General features: G+C 36.4%; 2 protein-coding genes across 3 annotated transcripts in view; one reads left to right on the top strand and one right to left on the bottom strand.

Annotated features, from left to right (window-relative positions):
* The window catches only part of LOC133622357 (gamma-aminobutyric acid receptor subunit beta-3-like), a 235,090-nt gene that overhangs the window by 52,068 nt on the left and 164,254 nt on the right, over nucleotides 1-18,768 (top strand). For both annotated transcript variants that reach the window (XM_061984998.2, XM_061984997.2), the window contains exon 2: nucleotides 17,168-17,218. In XM_061984998.2, the coding sequence (XP_061840982.1) occupies nucleotides 17,168-17,218 (51 nt within the window). The remainder of the gene's footprint in view (nucleotides 1-17,167; nucleotides 17,219-18,768) is intronic.
* The window catches only part of LOC133622358 (gamma-aminobutyric acid receptor subunit alpha-5-like), an 87,561-nt gene that overhangs the window by 66,286 nt on the left and 2,507 nt on the right, over nucleotides 1-18,768 (bottom strand). Inside the window, exons 2-3 of the mRNA XM_061985002.1 lie at nucleotides 13,085-13,319; nucleotides 12,798-12,864 (exon numbers count right to left, since the gene is read on the bottom strand). Coding sequence (XP_061840986.1) covers nucleotides 12,798-12,864; nucleotides 13,085-13,100 — 83 coding nt within the window. The 5' untranslated portion in view covers nucleotides 13,101-13,319. The remainder of the gene's footprint in view (nucleotides 1-12,797; nucleotides 12,865-13,084; nucleotides 13,320-18,768) is intronic.

The raw sequence follows: 18,768 nt of genomic DNA, 5'->3' as shown, positions 1-18,768 counted from the left end.
TTATTATGGGTCTACTGAAAATGTGACCAAATCTGCTGTGTCAAAAGTATACATACAGCAATGTTAATATTTGGTTACATGTCCCTTGGCAAGTTTCACTGCAAAAAGGCGCTTTTGGTAGCCATACACAAGCTTCTGGTTGAATTTTTGACCACTCCTCTTGACAAAATTGGTGAAGTTCAGCTCTGAGGTCCGAGAGCCAGCTCCAGCTCATGGTGCCCAAAACCAGACTTAAATCCAGGGGAGACAGGTCCTTCTCTGTGGTCGGCCCTAAGCACTCTGCCCCTCCATGTTCAAACTGCTTCCACAGTGGAGTGTTTTAAGTCTCATCTTAAGACCCACTTTTATTCTTTGGCTTTTAACACTACGTGAGTTGTGTGGTCTTCTGTCCTCTGTTGTCCTGTGTTTTTTTTTTTTATTATAAATTTCGATTTCTATTTACTGTTTTAATTGGTTTTACCCTTTAAAATAGTTTTTAAATCATATTTATTTTATATTGTTTTTATATTGGTTTTATATGTATTTATTTTTTGTTTTTATTCAGTCATTGGTGGAGCTAAGGATAATATTTGAATATTGTTTTTAATATTGTTGTGCAGCACTTTGGAAACATGTTTGTTGTTTAAATGTGCTATATAAATAAAGTGGATTGGATTGGATAAATGTGTTGGTTTTCTGACATGGACTTGTTTCTTCAGCATTGTCCACACGTTTAAGTCAGGACTTTAGGAAGGCCATTCTAATGATTTAGCCATTCCTTTACCACCAAACAAAAATTGAGCTGTTTGGCCACAATACCCAGCAATATGTTTGGAGAAGAAAAAGTGAGGTCTTTAATCCCAGCACACCAGACCTACCGTCAAACATGGTGGTGGTGCTTTAAATGGGACAATGGAAAAGGAGGATTACCTCCAAATTCTTCAGGACAGCCTAAAATCATCATCCTGGAGGTTGGGTCTTGGGCGCAGTTGGGTGTTCCAACAGGACAATGACCCCAAACATATGTCAAAAGTGGTAAAGGAATGGCTAAATCAGGCTAGAATTAAAGTTTTAGAATGGCCTTCCCAAAGTCCTGACTTACACGTGTGGACAATGCTGAAGAAACAAGTCCATGTCAGAAAACCATCACATTTAGCTGAACTGCACCAATTTTGTCAAGAGGAGTGGTCAAAAATTCCACCAGATGGCTACCAAAAGCGCCTTATTGCAGTGAAACTTGCCAAGGGACATGTAACCAAATATTAACATTGCTGTATGTATACTTTTGACCCAGCAGATTTGGTCACATTTTCAGTAGACCCATAATGAATGAATAAAAGAACCAAAAATTCATGAATGTTTTTGTGACCAACAAGTATGTGCTCCAATCACTCTACCACACAAAAATAAGAGTTGTAGAAATTATTGGAAACTCAAGACAGCCATGACATTATGTTCTTTACAAGTGTATGTAAACTTTTGATCGCGACTGTATATCAATACAGTCTGCAAGGGATACAGTCTGTGAAGCACACATGATTGTGTGTGCTGCTGGTCCATTAACAGTACTAACTTTTAACAGTTAATTTTAATCAGTAATTACTAGTTTATATGTAACTGTTTTTATTTTGTTTTAATTTCTTTTTTGTTCAAGAATTTTATTTTTTATTTTTTTTTAAATAAAGGACAATATCTTAACCAGACCAAGTTGTCAATGAAATTAGATTGTTTAAAGGGTTCTTAAAACCAAGTCCAGTCCAGATTATGTCCAGGTCGGGCTCAGCAACACACACCTTCATTTATGTCCACTCAAACTAGGGAACACAACAACAGATTGTATATAATGTAGAAACAAAATTACATTTTCAAAAATAAGCTTTTGAGGACTTCCCATCTATTTTTATGATTTTTGGCGTCATTATCGTTTTCAACCATATAACTTTCTAGAGTAAAAAAAATGCTGAATAAATGTTTTAAAGACAGTAATACTAAGTGAATATCTATTTCATCCAGGGATTCTTTACCTTTTTGACCTCGGCGCCCAACTTTTCCACTTCACTCAAATATTATCACACACACAAAAACACACATGCAATTATGTTGTGCTAATATAATTAAACTGAATAAATAATGAATAACTAAGCTGTCAATAAAATTCAAGTGCAAATGAAAATACAGCTACACCACTTAAATCATAATTTTTGCACTTGAGAAACTTCTCCATGACTTTAGCGCCAGACTTCTTCTGTTTGTTTGAGATTGTCATGACACTGCAAAAAAGAGCTGACAAAATATAAACTAAAAAGACTAGATTATGGGAAAAAATAACAAATAAAATTGTAAAATTATCCGTCCATGCAGAGAGTTAATTTTACATGACAAGACATCCTAAATTAGGACAAGCGGTAGAAAATGGATGGATGGACATCCTAAATTAGGATTTGTATATCTCCCCGCCTACCGCCCGGATGCAGCTGAGATAAGCTCCAGCGACCCCCCGCGACCCTAAAAGGGACAAGCGGTAGAAAATGAATGGATGGATATCTAGATATGAGCAGGACCTTTAAGATAGAAATAAGTATTTTATTCTGAAAACTAGCATTGTTCAACTTGTAATTCATAAATTAAGCATCCTTGGGATGTTGCAGAATCTATTTGGGGGGAAAAACTAAATATGTTATTTTAATAGTTATTTTTCTCAATTTTAAAATGTTTAAACTAGAATACACAGGATATAATTATTCATGCTAAAATTAAGATTCTGGTCTAAAGCAGGGGTGTCAAACTCATTTTAGATCGGGGCCCACATGGAGAAAAACCTACTCCCAAGTGGGCCGGACTGGTAAAATCACGGCACGATAACTTCAAAATAAAGACAACTTCCGATTGTTTTCTTTGTCTAATAATAGAACAAGCACATTCTGAAATTGTACAAATCATAATGTTGTTGGTTTTTTTTTTCACAATTACCTTCTGTGGTTAATAGTGTATATACTTTATTTGTCGTTATTTATATTTTCTTAATAAATTATGTGATAATGTTCATCAGTCAACTCATTGGTGTTAATTTTCAATCTATCAAGATTATAAAAACATTTCAAAATCAAATTACAGGATGTTATCTATGTAGTTTGATCATTTTCCTCGACTGATGTACTAACATCATGTGGTTTATTTTGTACATATGTAGCATCATCTACAAAGATACAAAAAATTGCTATTGCGACATCCAGTGGACACATTTAGAACAGCTGTTTCTTTCATTCAAACATTTCTGGATAATTTTTATACCATCAAACTCATCCCACGGGCCGGATAAAACCTGCCCACGGGCCTGATCCGGCCCTCGGGCTGTACGTTTGACACCCCTGGTCTAAAGTCAATGACTAAAGACAAGTAAATAGCTCTTAAAAGTTCAAAACCAGCCTGAAAACCCTTTAACTAATTGTGCATAGGACGATTGAAAGTATTTTATCTACAGTATTTGATTGATTTAAATTGTAATTATTTCTGAATGTTTTTACGATGATTGCATTTGCTAATTTTAATTAAAAATATAATTGCATATTTTAATTTTGTGCTTTCCTTTAATGTTCTGTAAAGCACTTTGTGTACGAATTGTGCTCTATAAATAAACATATTTTGCCTAAAACTGGGCAATTTATAGAAATACAATTTTTAAATCTTGGCAAGTGGTAAATAATTGGCAGTGTACTGCCACAAGTGGTGGGAAAGTGTCCGTAGAAAGATATACTTTTGGTGGCCCGACATTGGTTAAGAAACACTGAGTTAATCGTCCTGGCGTTGGTTAAAACGCAGGCGTGTCAAATGTGGAATGTGATCCGCATGGCCGTGGTCCCAGAGGCAGTCTTGTTGAGCTGAATTATTTAACACAATCAACTATGCCTTAAACCGAGAGCGGACACAACTACCATTTTTTTAATCTTATAAAACAAGCACAGAGGCTCCTTTGGGGCTACAACATGGCTAATCAACTGGCGGCCTGAGGTCAGTTCAAAACCTGGGAGACAAACTTTTTTGCATCAAAATCCTAAAAACACGGGGGTGCTCCTGTTGTATAGAGGAACTTGGAGCACTGTAAATACATTAGTGAGTCTTCTTGCTTTGACATTTTAAACCTGCTAGAAAACATAGGACACTGTGGTTCAAACTTGTGATTTACATAACTGAGGCGTTCCACAATGCACCCCATTTAAAGGGGAACTGCACCTTTTTTGGAATTTTGCCAATCGTTCACAATCTTTATGAGAAACAAAAACACACGTTATTTTTTATTAGGATTTTAAAGATGATAAAAAAAAAAACTTAAAAGATGCAGCTGATGTCAGTCACCATCAAAGCCCTCCATCAAAGTTTTATATACACACTGCAAGTATAATTATATATAATGTCGAAACAGACACTTTCATAACAATATGTAATATGTTTTAATAAAACACTGTAAGTATATATATGTATATATATATATATATATATATAATGTAGTAACAGACACCTTCATAACAATATGTAATATGTTTTATATACACACAGCAAGTCTATATATAATGTAGTAACAGACACCTTCATAACAATATGTAATGTGTTTTATATACACACTGTAAGTATGTGTATATATATATACAGTATATAATGTAGTAACAGACACCTTCATAACAATGTATTATGTACGATATACACACTGCAAGTTTCTATATAATAATGTAGTAAGACACCTTCATAACAATATGTAATATGTACAATATACACACTGCAAGTATATATATAATGTAACAGACACCTTCATAACAATATGTAATGTTTTTTTTATACACACTGTACGTATATATATAATGTAGTAACAGACACCTTCATAACAATATGTAATATGTACAATATATACACTGCAAGTATATATATAATGCAGTAAAAGACACCTTCATAACAATATGTAATATGTTTTATATACACACTGTAAGTATATATATATATATATATATATATATATATATATATATATATATATATATATATATATATATATATATATATACATATATATATATATATATATATATATATATATATATATATATAATGCAGTAACCGACACCTTCATAACAATATGTAATATGTTTTATATACACACTGGAAGTATATTTATATATGTAATGTAGTAACAGACACCTTCATAACAATATGTAATATGTTCAATATTTACCGTATTTTGATCATTTTAATCATTGCCGGACTGATTTCTTCAGCACATTGATTTATGTTTCCATAGCAACGCATGTCTGACTTCTGGCAACAAGTGTGTTCTACTTCTGGAAACAAACGCAAGTGTTTTCTAATCATGGCAGAATCGATAACAGACAACGAAAATGACTATTTTTTATTTCACAACCTTATATTTTTGAAGCTGAATATATGGAGGATGAACTCCTGCTTCTAGAAGCTAGCATGAAGAAAAAGTGAGACGTTGGAGCAGATGGAAGCCGAAGAGCGAGGTGAAAGTGACGACGCTATAGATGTGCAACTTGGAGACACGCTATTTCCACATAAATGGAGTGTTACCCAATTAAACCGGAAAAAACGTCCCCGGCCAGCTGGATCTAACGCACAACTCTCCATCCAGTGAGTTTCACTTTAATATTAATCACGATGCACAAAGCACAACATGTGTGTTATTACAACTACAGTACATATGCTGTCTGGCTGTGTACAAACAAAACATGAAATGTGGGCTAATACTTTACATATATATAATATAATATAATTGTTCATGTTTTTCAGTCTGTACAGATTGGTGTCCTATCGCAATGTTGTGCACTACAAACTCAAACGCTTTTCGTGTTGACACAGTTGCTAACTTATCTCTTTCCGTAGTTAGCTTTTAGTGCTAACACCATAGCACCCTGATGTGTTATTAAGACAAAAAAAGAGCAATAACAATAACAACGTCGCTACAACTTCGTTATTACACAGGTTACGGAACGTAAATTAAGTATTGTTGGCGTTTTTTTAATGCATTTCTTAAGTAATTTAGAGGTAGACTTGATTGATCATATTAGCTGCATTGCTAGTCACCAAGAACGAGCCGAATCTTTACATGTTAGAATACCAAAAAAAAAAAAAAAGAAAATTGTCTTCTTGTCTGTCATGAGGATTGTGTACGATAGGCAAAATAAAAAAAATAAAAAGTGGAGCTCCCCTTTAAGTCCTCTCCTTTTTGGCAGTTACATGTTTTGTAATGTAATTAGTATAAGTAAGTGCTGCAGATTGTTAACTCCAAATGCAGTTAAATTACTTAGTCAGTGGGGTTCCTCAAGGGTCCATCTTAGGTCCTCTCTCTTTCATCATTTGGGCTATTCAACTGGTGGTCTGCAAGATCAGTTCAAAAAACTTGTGAGAGACTCACATTTTTGTAGCATATTCTTAAAACCACGAGAGTGCTGTCATACAGATGATCTTTGGCAAGCTTTTTTGCAGGTCCTTAAAGGGGATCTATGATGATTTTTATTTTTTTCCCTGACTTATAAATGTTGTTAAATAGTTGGATAGTCGTGTAAAAAAAACGCCAAAGCGTCAAATCTTAAGGTTCATGCATTTTGACATGAGCTTGCACACAGTTTTAGATGTCTCCGTTGGTGAGGTTTTCCATCGTTCTATGTTGTGATGTCACTGTGAGGTTGGACGATCTTATTTGGACCTTAAATGGGCCATATTATGCTAAACCAATTTTTCCTACCTTTGAGTTTTTGGGTTCCCCATAAGTCCCGAAAAACTTGAAATTAAACGGTGGAGGCATGGCGGAGACATTTATAAAATAATCTTGCCTTCCTTCATACTTCCTCCAAACGTCTGAAATTTCCCCAACTGTGACGTTTTTCAGACCCTCATATGGTAAAAATATACCCAAAATGCTTTGCACACTGCCGTCATTGTAGTCCGACACTAGTCAATCAGTTCCTTCTTTTTCTCTATCCCCTTATAGAGGGGTCAGAATGACTCGTACATGCACATGCATCCCCCGCTGTTACCATTTCTAATACAAAGTAGTGTATAGTTCAAACTTAAATCTCTCGGTAGGTTCGATATGGAAGCGTTTAAAATTGCAACAGACATGACTCCACAGGCGAAGTGGAGGCACATAAATAAAATGATGTATCCTGCAGAGACGATCAGAAAGCGGCTTGAAGATGGTCTGTAAAACATCATCCATGCAACATTTTGACCAAAAAACCAAAGAACTAGGAAGTGTTTTAAAAAGAAGACAAAATAAAAGTCATAATATGACCCCGTTAAGTCAAGCACTTATCCAGAGGTAGCTTCAGGCTATGCGAAAACACAAAAAAGGTAATGTGCATAATAACACAGACATGCGCCGTGCAGTGAAATAAATGCTGCTGAAAGCAGCTTTTTCTATGCAGAGTCAGAATTGATCGGCGAGTGTGCAGGTGTACCTAATGTTGTGACCGGGTGAATCTATATAGTATCGGATAGGACAGACCTGGGGTGTCAAACGTACGGCCCATGGGCAGTATCAGGCCCGCGAACAGGTTTAACCCGGCCCGCAGCCCACAAAATGTGTTTACTGAGTGTAAAAATGAGCTGCAATTTTTTTATGAAAAACTGCTGTTCTAAATGTGTCACTGGATGTCGCGACAACAATTCAAGTGTAACCCATGTCACACATCACACTGTTTAAAATGAGGTGTTAGCTGACTTTAAGCACACTGTGGATTGGCTGCCGTGGCCCGAATCAGCGCAGGTGCAAGCATTCAGTTGCTCCTGTTGTGGCTGACGGCAGACAACTGTATCGACGCACAATACCTTCCTTAATTGTAAATTACCCACTTGACGGATAAAATAACAGAACGGTAAGATGCAAAGACTTAAGTCAACATGACCATCATCTTTATAGTTAGTTCCGGGCATTGCTCGCAATTGCTTAACGGCACGATGCGCATCCTGAACTCCATTGTAAAAAAGTGTTTCCCTACATTTGTTGTTTGTTCTATTTTATGCTTAAATCTACCATGTTCACCTTGGTTAAGTTAGTAGATATGTTATTTTTAATTCAGCTACTATGGTGTCATTTTTTTATCATTGTTTTGATTATATCATAAATGTAATATTTTAATGATGATAAGTGAATGTGTTGTGGCAGTTGTGGATGTCACCAATGAGGCTGGAAGTGCTTTGTAAATATACTGAGACAAAGTCTAAGTTCATTGGTGTTGTTAATAGTGTTTTTGAAACTCCACTATTTGTTTCCTCAGCATAATCAACAAACGTGAAGTGTTTTGCCAAGAGGATTATTCATTATATGTACATTTTAAAAATGTGCTTGTTCTATTTTTGGCCAAAGTAAAACACAAAAAAACTATTTTGAAGTTGTCTTTATTTTTTAATTTTTATGCCAAGATTTCATCAGTCCAGTGGGAATAGATTTTTCTCCATGCGGCCCCTGAGCTAAAATGACTTTGACACCCCTGGTATAGACTTTATTTAACTTATTAAGGGGGGGAAATTGTGTGGTTGCAGTGCAGATACAAAAAGGCCACAAAGAATAAGGTAAAAACACATACAAATAATGATAAAATAAATAAAAATGAATAAAAAATTAAAATAAGAAGGAAGAAATTCAAAAACATTAAGGACATACAAAACATGAAAAGCCTCTTCAGTGCCGCCATTTCTACATACAGCAACAAGAGTAAAACCCAACGAAATACCAGAAATGAGCAATAAATAATAATATTGTGCACGTACAATTGCACCATGCATAGACAAAAACACCATCTCTGTGCGGGCATCGCGGCCAGAGACGGGAACAGACCCAACTAAGAGACCAAGAGAGCCGACTCCAACCTAGGCTGCCCACCAGCCCCTGGCCAATGTCCGGTCCGTGCGGATGACCGAGAATCCGTCCAGGGAGACTGAAGTGCGATAGCAAACCTCCACGCTCTCTCCCGACACTCAACGCTAGCTACGCAGCCCGTCCTTTCCTCCGCATCTGACTCTAGTATGGCAGAGAGCCAGCAGCTGGTCTCTGGTGCACAGAACTGAGCCATGACCAAAAGGCTCGCCCAAGGCAGATCCAAATATCCACAAAAAAGCACCAAAAATGAGCGCAGAAGTCACAAAAGTCATTGGGCAGTCCCCTAGGGGCCCGAACCAAACGGTGAAAACGTGGAAAAAAAGAGGGAAACATCAAGAACACAAACAAGGACACAGAAGAGCGCAGAGCTCCTGCGACCAGCAGCCACTACGATGACGCCTCCTCGAAAAAAATAAAGTTAATGTTCGACTGTGTCTGGAAAACAAATAGCAGTGACGACTTAAAGATACATATTTAAATAGTGTACATTTTCCTAAAGATCAATTATGATACTTTTAGACAGTAAGGGAAGTAGTTTCATTTGCAATCTGCAAACGCCTCCGAAACGCCTCAAAAAAGAGCCTATAAAAATGACTATGGAGCAAAGTTCATGCTTATTTTCCATCAAAGCATATCAAATACATAATACCAAGACCACGGTAGTCATTTTAGCTCAGGAGCCACATGGGGGGAAAACTTTTCCCAAGTCGGCTGGACTGGTAAATACATGGCATGATAACTTAAAAATAAAGACAACTTCAGATTCTTTTTTTTAATACTTTTTCAAATTTTCTTGTAATCAGACCATATTTCCGGTATATTAGATGGAATCTTTACCTGACATGTTTCGACTGTCGTCTGCAGTCTTCTTCAGAAGGGTCATCTGAGTTAAAGATTCCATCTAATATACCAAAAATATGGTCTGATTACAAGAAAATTTGAAAAAGGATATGAATAAGAAGACATAATGAACCTTTTTGAGCAACAACTTCAGATTGTTTTCTTTGTTTAACTTTGGCCCAGAATAGAACAAGTGTGTACATATCAAAAAATATACTCTGACAAAACACTAGAAAATTCTGAGGAAAAATTTGTGCAGCTTCAAAAGGACAATGAAGGACACAATGAACTTAGACTTTGTCTTAATGTATCGACAAAGCTATCAAACTTTTGAATCACAGCTTATCTGGGATTTAAAATCAATACAAAATAGATAATAAATAAATAAAAACTATTTTAGCTATCAAATACCTCATTTGTCATTTCCACACGTTGCTCCTGTGCTAACTCAACAAATCAAGAGGGATGAGTTACACTCTGCGTTCACTCTTCTCTTGACAGAGACTTTTCCCAGCAGGCACAAGACATTGAAACAACGTTGAGAACTTGTTGAATTAGATCCTGACGTTGAGCAACTCAAACTTAACGTTGAAACAACATGCTTTTTGATGACGTTTATTCAATGTCAGGTTGTGACGTTGATTTGACCATTGAAATTTGGTCATTTCCCAACCAATATTCTACAACAAAAATACAACGTTGAAACAACATGCTTTTTGACAACATTTATTCAATGTCAGTTTGTGACGTTGATTTGACCGTTGAAATTTGGTCATTTCCCAACCAATATTCTACAACAAAAATACAACGTTGAAACAACATGCTTTTTGACAATGTTTATTCAATGTCAGGTTCTGATGTTAATTTGACCATTGAAATTTGGTCATTTCCCAACCAATATTCTCCAACACAAATACAACGTTGAAACATGCTTTTTGGCGATGTTTATTCAATATCAGGTTCTGACGTTAATTTGACCATTGAAATTTGGTCATTTCCCAACCAATATTCTCCAACACAAATACAACGTTGAAACATGCTTTTTGACAACGTTTATTCAATGTCGACGTCTGACATTAATTTGACCATTGAAATGGGGTAATTTCCCAACCAACAACATGGATCCAACATTAGACATCAACGTTGTCTCAATTTACGAAGACAAGTATTTCGCAACATTGTTTCAAAGTCAGTTTTAAAAGACGTGTACGTATCATCAATGTTGTATCAATGTCTTGTGCCTGCTGGGTTTGGGGCAATGTGGGTGCCAAAGGACAATGTGTTCGAAGCAGAAGACGTAAAACCAGAGGTTTTCCCTTCCCTTTGGGTCGAGCCTGGCATACTTGCTTTGCCCCGCTATAAACCTGCACGCCTAACAAAATTGCTATTGCGACATCCAGTGGACACATATAGAACAGCATTTTCTTTCATTCAAATTGGCAGCTATTTTAATTATTATTTTTTTAAGTTTATATTTTTATTAGGGATGTCCGATAATGGCTTTTTGCCGATATCCGATATTCCGATATTGTCCAACTCTTTAATTACCGATACCAATATCAACCGATACCAATATCAACCGATATATGCAGTCGTGGAATCAACACATTATTATGTCTAATTTGGACAACCAGGTATGGTGAAGATAAGGTACTTTTAAAAAATAATAATAAAATAAGATAAATAAATTAAAAACATGTTCTTGAATAAAAAAGTAAGTAAAACAATATCAAAACAGTTACATAGAAACTAGTAATTAATGAAAATGAGTAAAATTAACTGTTAAAGGTTAGTACTTATTAGTGGACCAGCAGCACGCACAATCATGTGTGCTTACGGACTGTATCCCTTGCAGACTGTATTGATATATATTGATATATAATGTAGGAACCAGAATATTAATAACAGAAAGAAACAACCCTTTTGTGTGAATGAGTGTGAATAAGTGTAAATGGGGGATGGAGGTTTATTGGGTTGGTGCACTAATTATAAGTGTATCTTGTGTTTTTTATGTCGATTTAATAAAAAAAAACAAAATAAAAACGACACCGATAATAAAAAAAACCATACCGATAATTTCCGATATTACATTTTAATGCATTTATCGACATCTCTAATTTGTATTAATTATTTTCCAAAAATAACACCAGCCAAAACATATAACAGAGGAAAAACAAAACACACAAGACAAAGCAAATACAACCAAACAAAACAACCCCACCCCCACTACCACACACATTCACACATCCATTGAGAGACGCTTACATGAACTAGAGAAAATCCAAAATGAAAAGAAATGTAAATAATAATAGAAAAATTATGGTAATAATAACAATAATTTGTACTTTAACCATCTAACCAAACCAGTCTACTGACTTTTGTAGTCAAGATATTCCATCCCATTTTCTTTGAGTTTCTAGAGCTCATTTTTATACTTAGCAAACTCGTCTTGCTGGATTAAACCTGTTCGCAGGCATCTTTGACACCACTTATCTAGACCAAATCTTTTTTTTACCACCTCAGAAGACACTTGGCTCTCCATGTCCCACCACAATGACCAACATTTAAATACAGTAGCATAGTAGGCCTAAGTATTCCTTAAAAACAAGGCAGAGGTTTTATTTAATAGTGCATCTAATATGTTTGGACACTGCAACATTACACACAGTTTGAACAGTAACACTGTGTTTAAATATTTAATTGAGTGATTCTTTGGCGTACCACCAAAGGGAGCCCGCGTACCTCTAGTTTGAGATTCATTGATCTTTTAAAAAATGCTCTAGAGGGCGCTGGTTCTCCGTAACACACAGAACAAGACTAATAACAGAACCTTTCTGGATACGAGGCCCCCCACAACAATTGAGCTGAATATCCCTGGGCTACGGGAAACATTTGCGGCGGCGCTCTATTTGAGCAAGCTGATTAGAGTGAGGCCATTCTGCTGATTTACCGACGGCGCGGCCAAGGATCTTTTTGCACTTACAGCAGGGAGTAACAGAGTGCATCATGGGTATGTCATTAATCAGCGGGAGGGAAGCGGAGGAAGGCTTCATTAACAGAACGCATGAAGAAACAATAAAGTTTTGTTTACCCGTGTCGGCATCCAAACAGGAGGACGGCGGGAATGAGGAGCCACGCCATGCTCGCTTTCTTTGCAGCTGCAACAACAACAACAATCACTATTATTATTATTATATTGTACATTACAGTCAGGCTTTATTAAAACCCCGCAAAGAAACCGAGGCTGCAACTCAATTCCCTGTCGTTGATCTTCTGGGCCGCCTTGCTCGCGACCATCAGACCATGTTCCTGGCTGGAGCCCCCTCAGCACCATTTTGGCCGCAGCATTGTGGCCGTAGAAAAGGAGACGCACAGTACCTGATTGCTGGTCCATTGTTCACGAAGAAGATCTCCCCCGTCCTCTTGTTGCCGGCTTCTCGTCCTCTTGTTATTGTCGCTGCATGTCGGCGTCTCCCCCGCGTGTGTCGGCGCTCCTTCTCTTCCGCGGCGCGCGTCACTTCCAGAGGTGCTGCGGCAGCTGCGGCATCACTCGGCACAGCCTCTCCTCTGAGGAGCCCGGCGTGGTGACTCCGCGTTAGCGCGACGCCGACTGCTGGAGAGGAAATAAAAGTGCTGCAATGGAGGTCAATAATATGATCGCAAATGGTTCCCATTGGTGGGATGGAAACCAAAGGAGGGGGCTTATTAAAAAAAAAAAAAAAAAAAAAAAAATCAGATGCAGCTGGGAAGCCTTGAGGTGATGCTTTATAAGTAAGGTGGCAAAATTCCTCTGAAATTAAATTATTTTGACATGCTTTTATTTATTTTAGTGGTGCTGTATATATATACTGAGTGTGGGAGTGGAAAAATACAGGTACTTCTTAATTCTAGGGCCGGGGGCCAGAAACGGTCCCCTGTAGGGCCGCAGCGGTACTCAGTTGTAACACACTTTTTTCGCCACTTGTGGCAGTAATGACAATATTAAACAAACAGAAGAAGTCTGGAGCTTAAATCATAGAAAAGTTTGTTAAGCGCACAAAATAAGACTAAAGCGGTGAAGCTGTATTTTGTTTTATTTTTTCACTTTAATTTTATTGACAGTTTAGGTCAAAATATTCCTTGTTAATTTAGTTTATTTATTTTGGTAACACTTTAGTATGGGGAACATATTCACCATTAGTTAGTTGCTTATTAACATGCAAATTAGTAACATATTAACTTTTAATTAGTCATTATTACCGTATTTTTCGGAGTATAAGTCGCACCGGAGTATAAGTCGCACCTGCCGAAAATGCATAATAAAGAAGGAAAAAAACATATATATGTTGCACTGGAGCCCGGCTAAACTATGAAAAAAACTGCGACTTGTAGTCCGAAAAATACGGTAAGTACTTATTAATGCCTTATTCTGCATGGCCTTATTATACAACCAGTAAGCCATTAACTAAGAGTCTTCCCTCAATAACCTCAGAATTATTGCCCTAGTGTCCAAATAACTCTTAATTAAGTATTTGTTACTTAGAATATGTTCCCATACTAAAGTTTTACCTTTATTTTAGCGCAACATAATTGTATGTAAATATATTTTCCGTCAGTTATTTATGAGTCCCATCTTATGCTGTATATTTAGATGAGTACTTGTTTTTCCAATCAGCCTGACCTAAGCCGAAGGTTTATTTGTTAAATAAATAATAATCTTTGTGATTAACACAATTTCATATCATTTGACAAGGTTGTAAACTGTAAGTAGGTTAGATATAATTATTGAATAGCAATAAAATCAACATTTATTGTTAATATTTGAGTGGGCTCCAAGCTCAAAAAGGTTAAGATCCCCTGGGTTATTGTACTTTTGTTGGTCCTGTAAAAAGTACAACTAGTCATCCTGTTCCAGTTGTTCTCAAATAGTGGCGCAGACTGCAATTTCAGGGGGCGCTCATGGGGCCCCGGGGATCATGCTTTATCAGTATCATGCAGTGTTATGTTTCGAAAAGCTGTGCACTACAAAATGTGCTCATTGTAGCCACTAATCCTGACTTCCCTTTTCTTTATTAAAAAAATATATATTTTTGATGTTTGTTTGTAGGTTTAATTCATACTATGTTTTTTTTCACTTTCTAAAACTCTTCATTTTTAGTCTACATAACGGTGGTGGTCCTTTGGTACAAATGTTGCATACATTTGGCTGTAAACAGCTCTTTTTCAAGCCACTTTTTGGCTGCCTCCGAAACCAGCACCTCGCACCTGTTTGCCATCACGTTTTGACATATTTTAGTTCGGCAGGTGCGACTTTCCCGTGTCGGAGCATTATGTTTAGTGGACGCCTTCTCTGCTTCTCGCTAAAGAGACTTTTGCTGCCCCTCAGCGTTTTATTTTGCTATTTTCTAGCTTGTTTCACTTTGGAAGCTGCATAGCTACCCTAATGCTTCTGGAGCACTCCCTGGCGGCTCTCGTCTTTTGTTTTGTCACAAATTGAATTTGCAATCATGTGACCCAGGCCTCAAAACTACATTATGCAGAGGTGTACTTGTAACAATTTTACAGACAAATTATATTATTTATAGTCGGGGTGCAAATTAATTTCAGATCTTTAACAAAAGAAAAACTAAGCTGTTTTTCTAGGGATGCGCTAATCAATCGGCCACCAATCTGTATCGGCCGATTGCGGCGAAAAAATTATTTGTGTCCCGATACAATTTCTAGAATAGATTACAGAAATCTTAATTGTCCACAGAGGTGAAAAATTGTCTTCGGCTCGCCAACACAGCAGACAGACGGCACTAAAATACAAACATTGTCATATATGAAAACAAATACTAAACACATCAAAGAACATAGGTTAATTAAAAAATAGGAATAAAAGTAGATATAATTTGTAAAATCTTATTTTCCATCCATCCATTTTCTACCGCTTATTCCCTTTACCTAGCGTATTTGCCGATATTGATCCGATACGATATCAACACAAATCACATACCATATCTTGATCCAGTGAAATGAGTCAAATGGACTTATGTCGACTTTAAACCAAAGTAAAGCAGTAATTGTTTCGTGGTCACCAAAATTTATTAGGATAAGCCCATGTAACCTGAATGATGCGGACATGTTTGTTACTGGATACATTCTAACATGCTTCTGCTTTGGAGACTTTGTGTCTGTATTATTATCACTGGAGGACGATGCTAAACATGTTGCACACCGGGTAAGGACAAGCAGAAAGGCGACAAGAAGGCATGCCAATCGCTAATTAGCTGCTAGGCTAGAAACACAAGAAATAAGTGCTTAGTAAACTTTAAGAAGTGCAGCTGCGGGTCCACTAAACTGGGAACCTAAGCAGAATTGTATTTATTAAAATGTTTATTTTTGAAGTTTTTGTGTTTGAGATTTTTACACTTTTTTAATCAAAATTTAATTAAATTTGATGCATGTTTTAAAACATATTAATTAGAACACAATTTTTCAACAGTTACTTTGTTTCGTACAAAATAACAATTTTAACAATGTAAAAAATAAATTTACAAACCTTCCCAACTCATCTCCGACCAGATTTTGAACCCCACGAGACAAGCGAAAACGTTGTGTGCCAAATTTGCCATTTTATTCTTGTCGGTGACGAAGCAGGAATAGGCTAGGAATACCTGCTTCTGGGGCTAAAGTATTAGATGTTAAGTTAAAGTACCTATGATTGTCACACACACACTAGGTGTGGCGAAATAATTCTCTGCATTTGACCCATCACTCTTGATCACCCCCTGGGAGGTGAGGGGAGCAGTGAGCAACAGCGGTGGCCGCTGTTTCCTTGTGTTTCATCGAGTTCCTTGAATATAAAAAAAATAGCTCTCGCTAATATTTGTCTGTTAAGAAATCAATGACATGTTCCAGTTGTGGTTGTGTCAGTTTAATTTATGGTTTACCATAAACATTGTAATTCTCTAAAATGTCTGCAACTCAACACAAACTCATGCTAACAGTTGCCTTAGGAGTACATTTGGGTGTGTCAAAGATCCTTCACCTTCTGCAAAATATTGGCGACGGATGGAAGTTTGGTGGTGCAGGTTACATTCAGATGTGTGAATATTCTTTTGAACACACGACTATTGTATTGTTTTTATTTTCCTCCATTACATTTTTGATTGTTTTAAGTAGGGATTCCGATACGGGTTATTCATAAGTGAGATCGGCTGATACCGATCACATGTATTAACTATTATTTCTTGTATTTATGGTGTAAAATTATCAACACAATATTATTCTCTTGTATTACATACAATTGTTTGAGCAAAACAAAGTCACTATAACTAAACAAAAGCAAAAACTACCAACTACTGTTCATTTAAGTCGTTTGGTTTTTGTGTTAATCGGCCAATCCGGTACTGGAAATCGGTCGATACTTATCAGTCATTGATCGATTGGCACATCCCTAATTTGCATATATTCATTGTCGTCTCCCTCTTCTTTCAGGAATGCTGTTGACGGAAACAAGAAGTTGTTCGCCATCTATGACACAAGCAGGTGAGCCTCAAACCCCGCCCACCCCCTCGTTAGGCCTTTTTTATATTGACCTACAAGTTATTGCCGATGAACAATATTATTGCCCAAATTTTTTTTTTTTGACAAAATTAACCACTGATGTATGAACAATACATAATATTAATGAAAGTATACTCTTTCAAATGCAATTAATTTGTGTTTATCGTTTATTTGAACTTTGTAATTGAAATGTAAACTTTTGAATACCAAGTTAAAAACAAACAATTAATACAAAATTAAATGTACTGTCTTTAAGCAAAATGTTGCACTTGAATAAAAAATTCACAACTAAAATCAATAAAATAGGTATATATACACACCTATATATATATATATATATATAAATATACACATCCAACAAATAAACAAGACGGCTAAATAAAGTATTAATGATTTATTATCGTGGTATTGTTAATTGTGCTCAAAAATTATACACTCACTTAAATTGTATTAACCAAGTTGTATTTTTTATTGACTAAAATAATTAGTGACTTTCTTGGCAGAGGAAACGTCAAATATTGTTCTGGCTTCATAACAGCCATAGTATTTTTATTTGTGTGTTTAAATGTTTATCTTTTTCCATTTTAAAGTGTAAATAGGGTGATCACTTCCGGTTTGTGTGAAGACAGAACACCAGAAGGCGGGCTCACATTACACCAGTTTTAAAATCTCTGCATTGGCACCTCATGGGTTTGAGGATCAATTTAAAGGTTCTTTTTATGGTTTATAAATATTTTTATGGTATTGGGCCTTCTTATCTTTCAGATTTGCTTTTACCCTATGAACCTTCCCGGGCCCTGAGATCCTCCGGCACTCATCTCCTAATTGTTCCCAAAGTCAGGACACAAAGTCACGGGATGGCATCTTTCCACCATTATGGCCCCGTCTATGGAACAGGTTGCCGGAGGACCTCAGGGCTGCGGAGAACGTTCATGTTTCTAAGAGCAGGCTTAAGACCCACCTTTTTGATTTGGCTTTTACCTGATATTAATTATTTTATTGAAGTAATTTGTATTTTACTTTTTATCCTATTAGTTATGCAATATTTTATTTAGTTATATTTATGTATTTATTTACTGTATACATATATGTTTTATCTTTTTCTATTAATCTTCATATGTCTTACTTGTATTTTATTATTTATCTCTACACATGGGTCTTACTATTTTACAAGTTTTAATATTTGTATTTTCCATCTGCCTCAGGGGTTATCGGCCGTGCTTGTGGGGGCACTTTTGTGTCAGCGCCTTTGTGGCCATGGTCTGATGACCTCCTGGTGCAGATGGCTCCTGTGATAGTGTTTACTCACATGTCTCCTCTGTACTCAGGCATGCAATCATTGGTCCATATAATTGCATATGTGTGTGTGTTTGTGTTTGGTATCTGTGTCCGTGTGTACGTATGTGATAATGGGAGATATGGGTCACCGGGGTATTGTTTTTAACTTTGTAAAGCACTTTGCGTTGCATTTCTTTTATGTATGAAAAGCGCTCTATAAGTAAAGCTTGATTTGATTTGTGACGTCACGCGAG

The sequence above is a fragment of the Nerophis lumbriciformis genome, linkage group LG23 (assembly GCF_033978685.3).
Source record: "Nerophis lumbriciformis linkage group LG23, RoL_Nlum_v2.1, whole genome shotgun sequence".
NCBI classification, from domain to species: domain Eukaryota; kingdom Metazoa; phylum Chordata; class Actinopteri; order Syngnathiformes; family Syngnathidae; genus Nerophis; species Nerophis lumbriciformis.
Note: the sequence above shows the minus strand (reverse complement) of the source record. Positions and strands in the feature narration are given on the sequence as shown.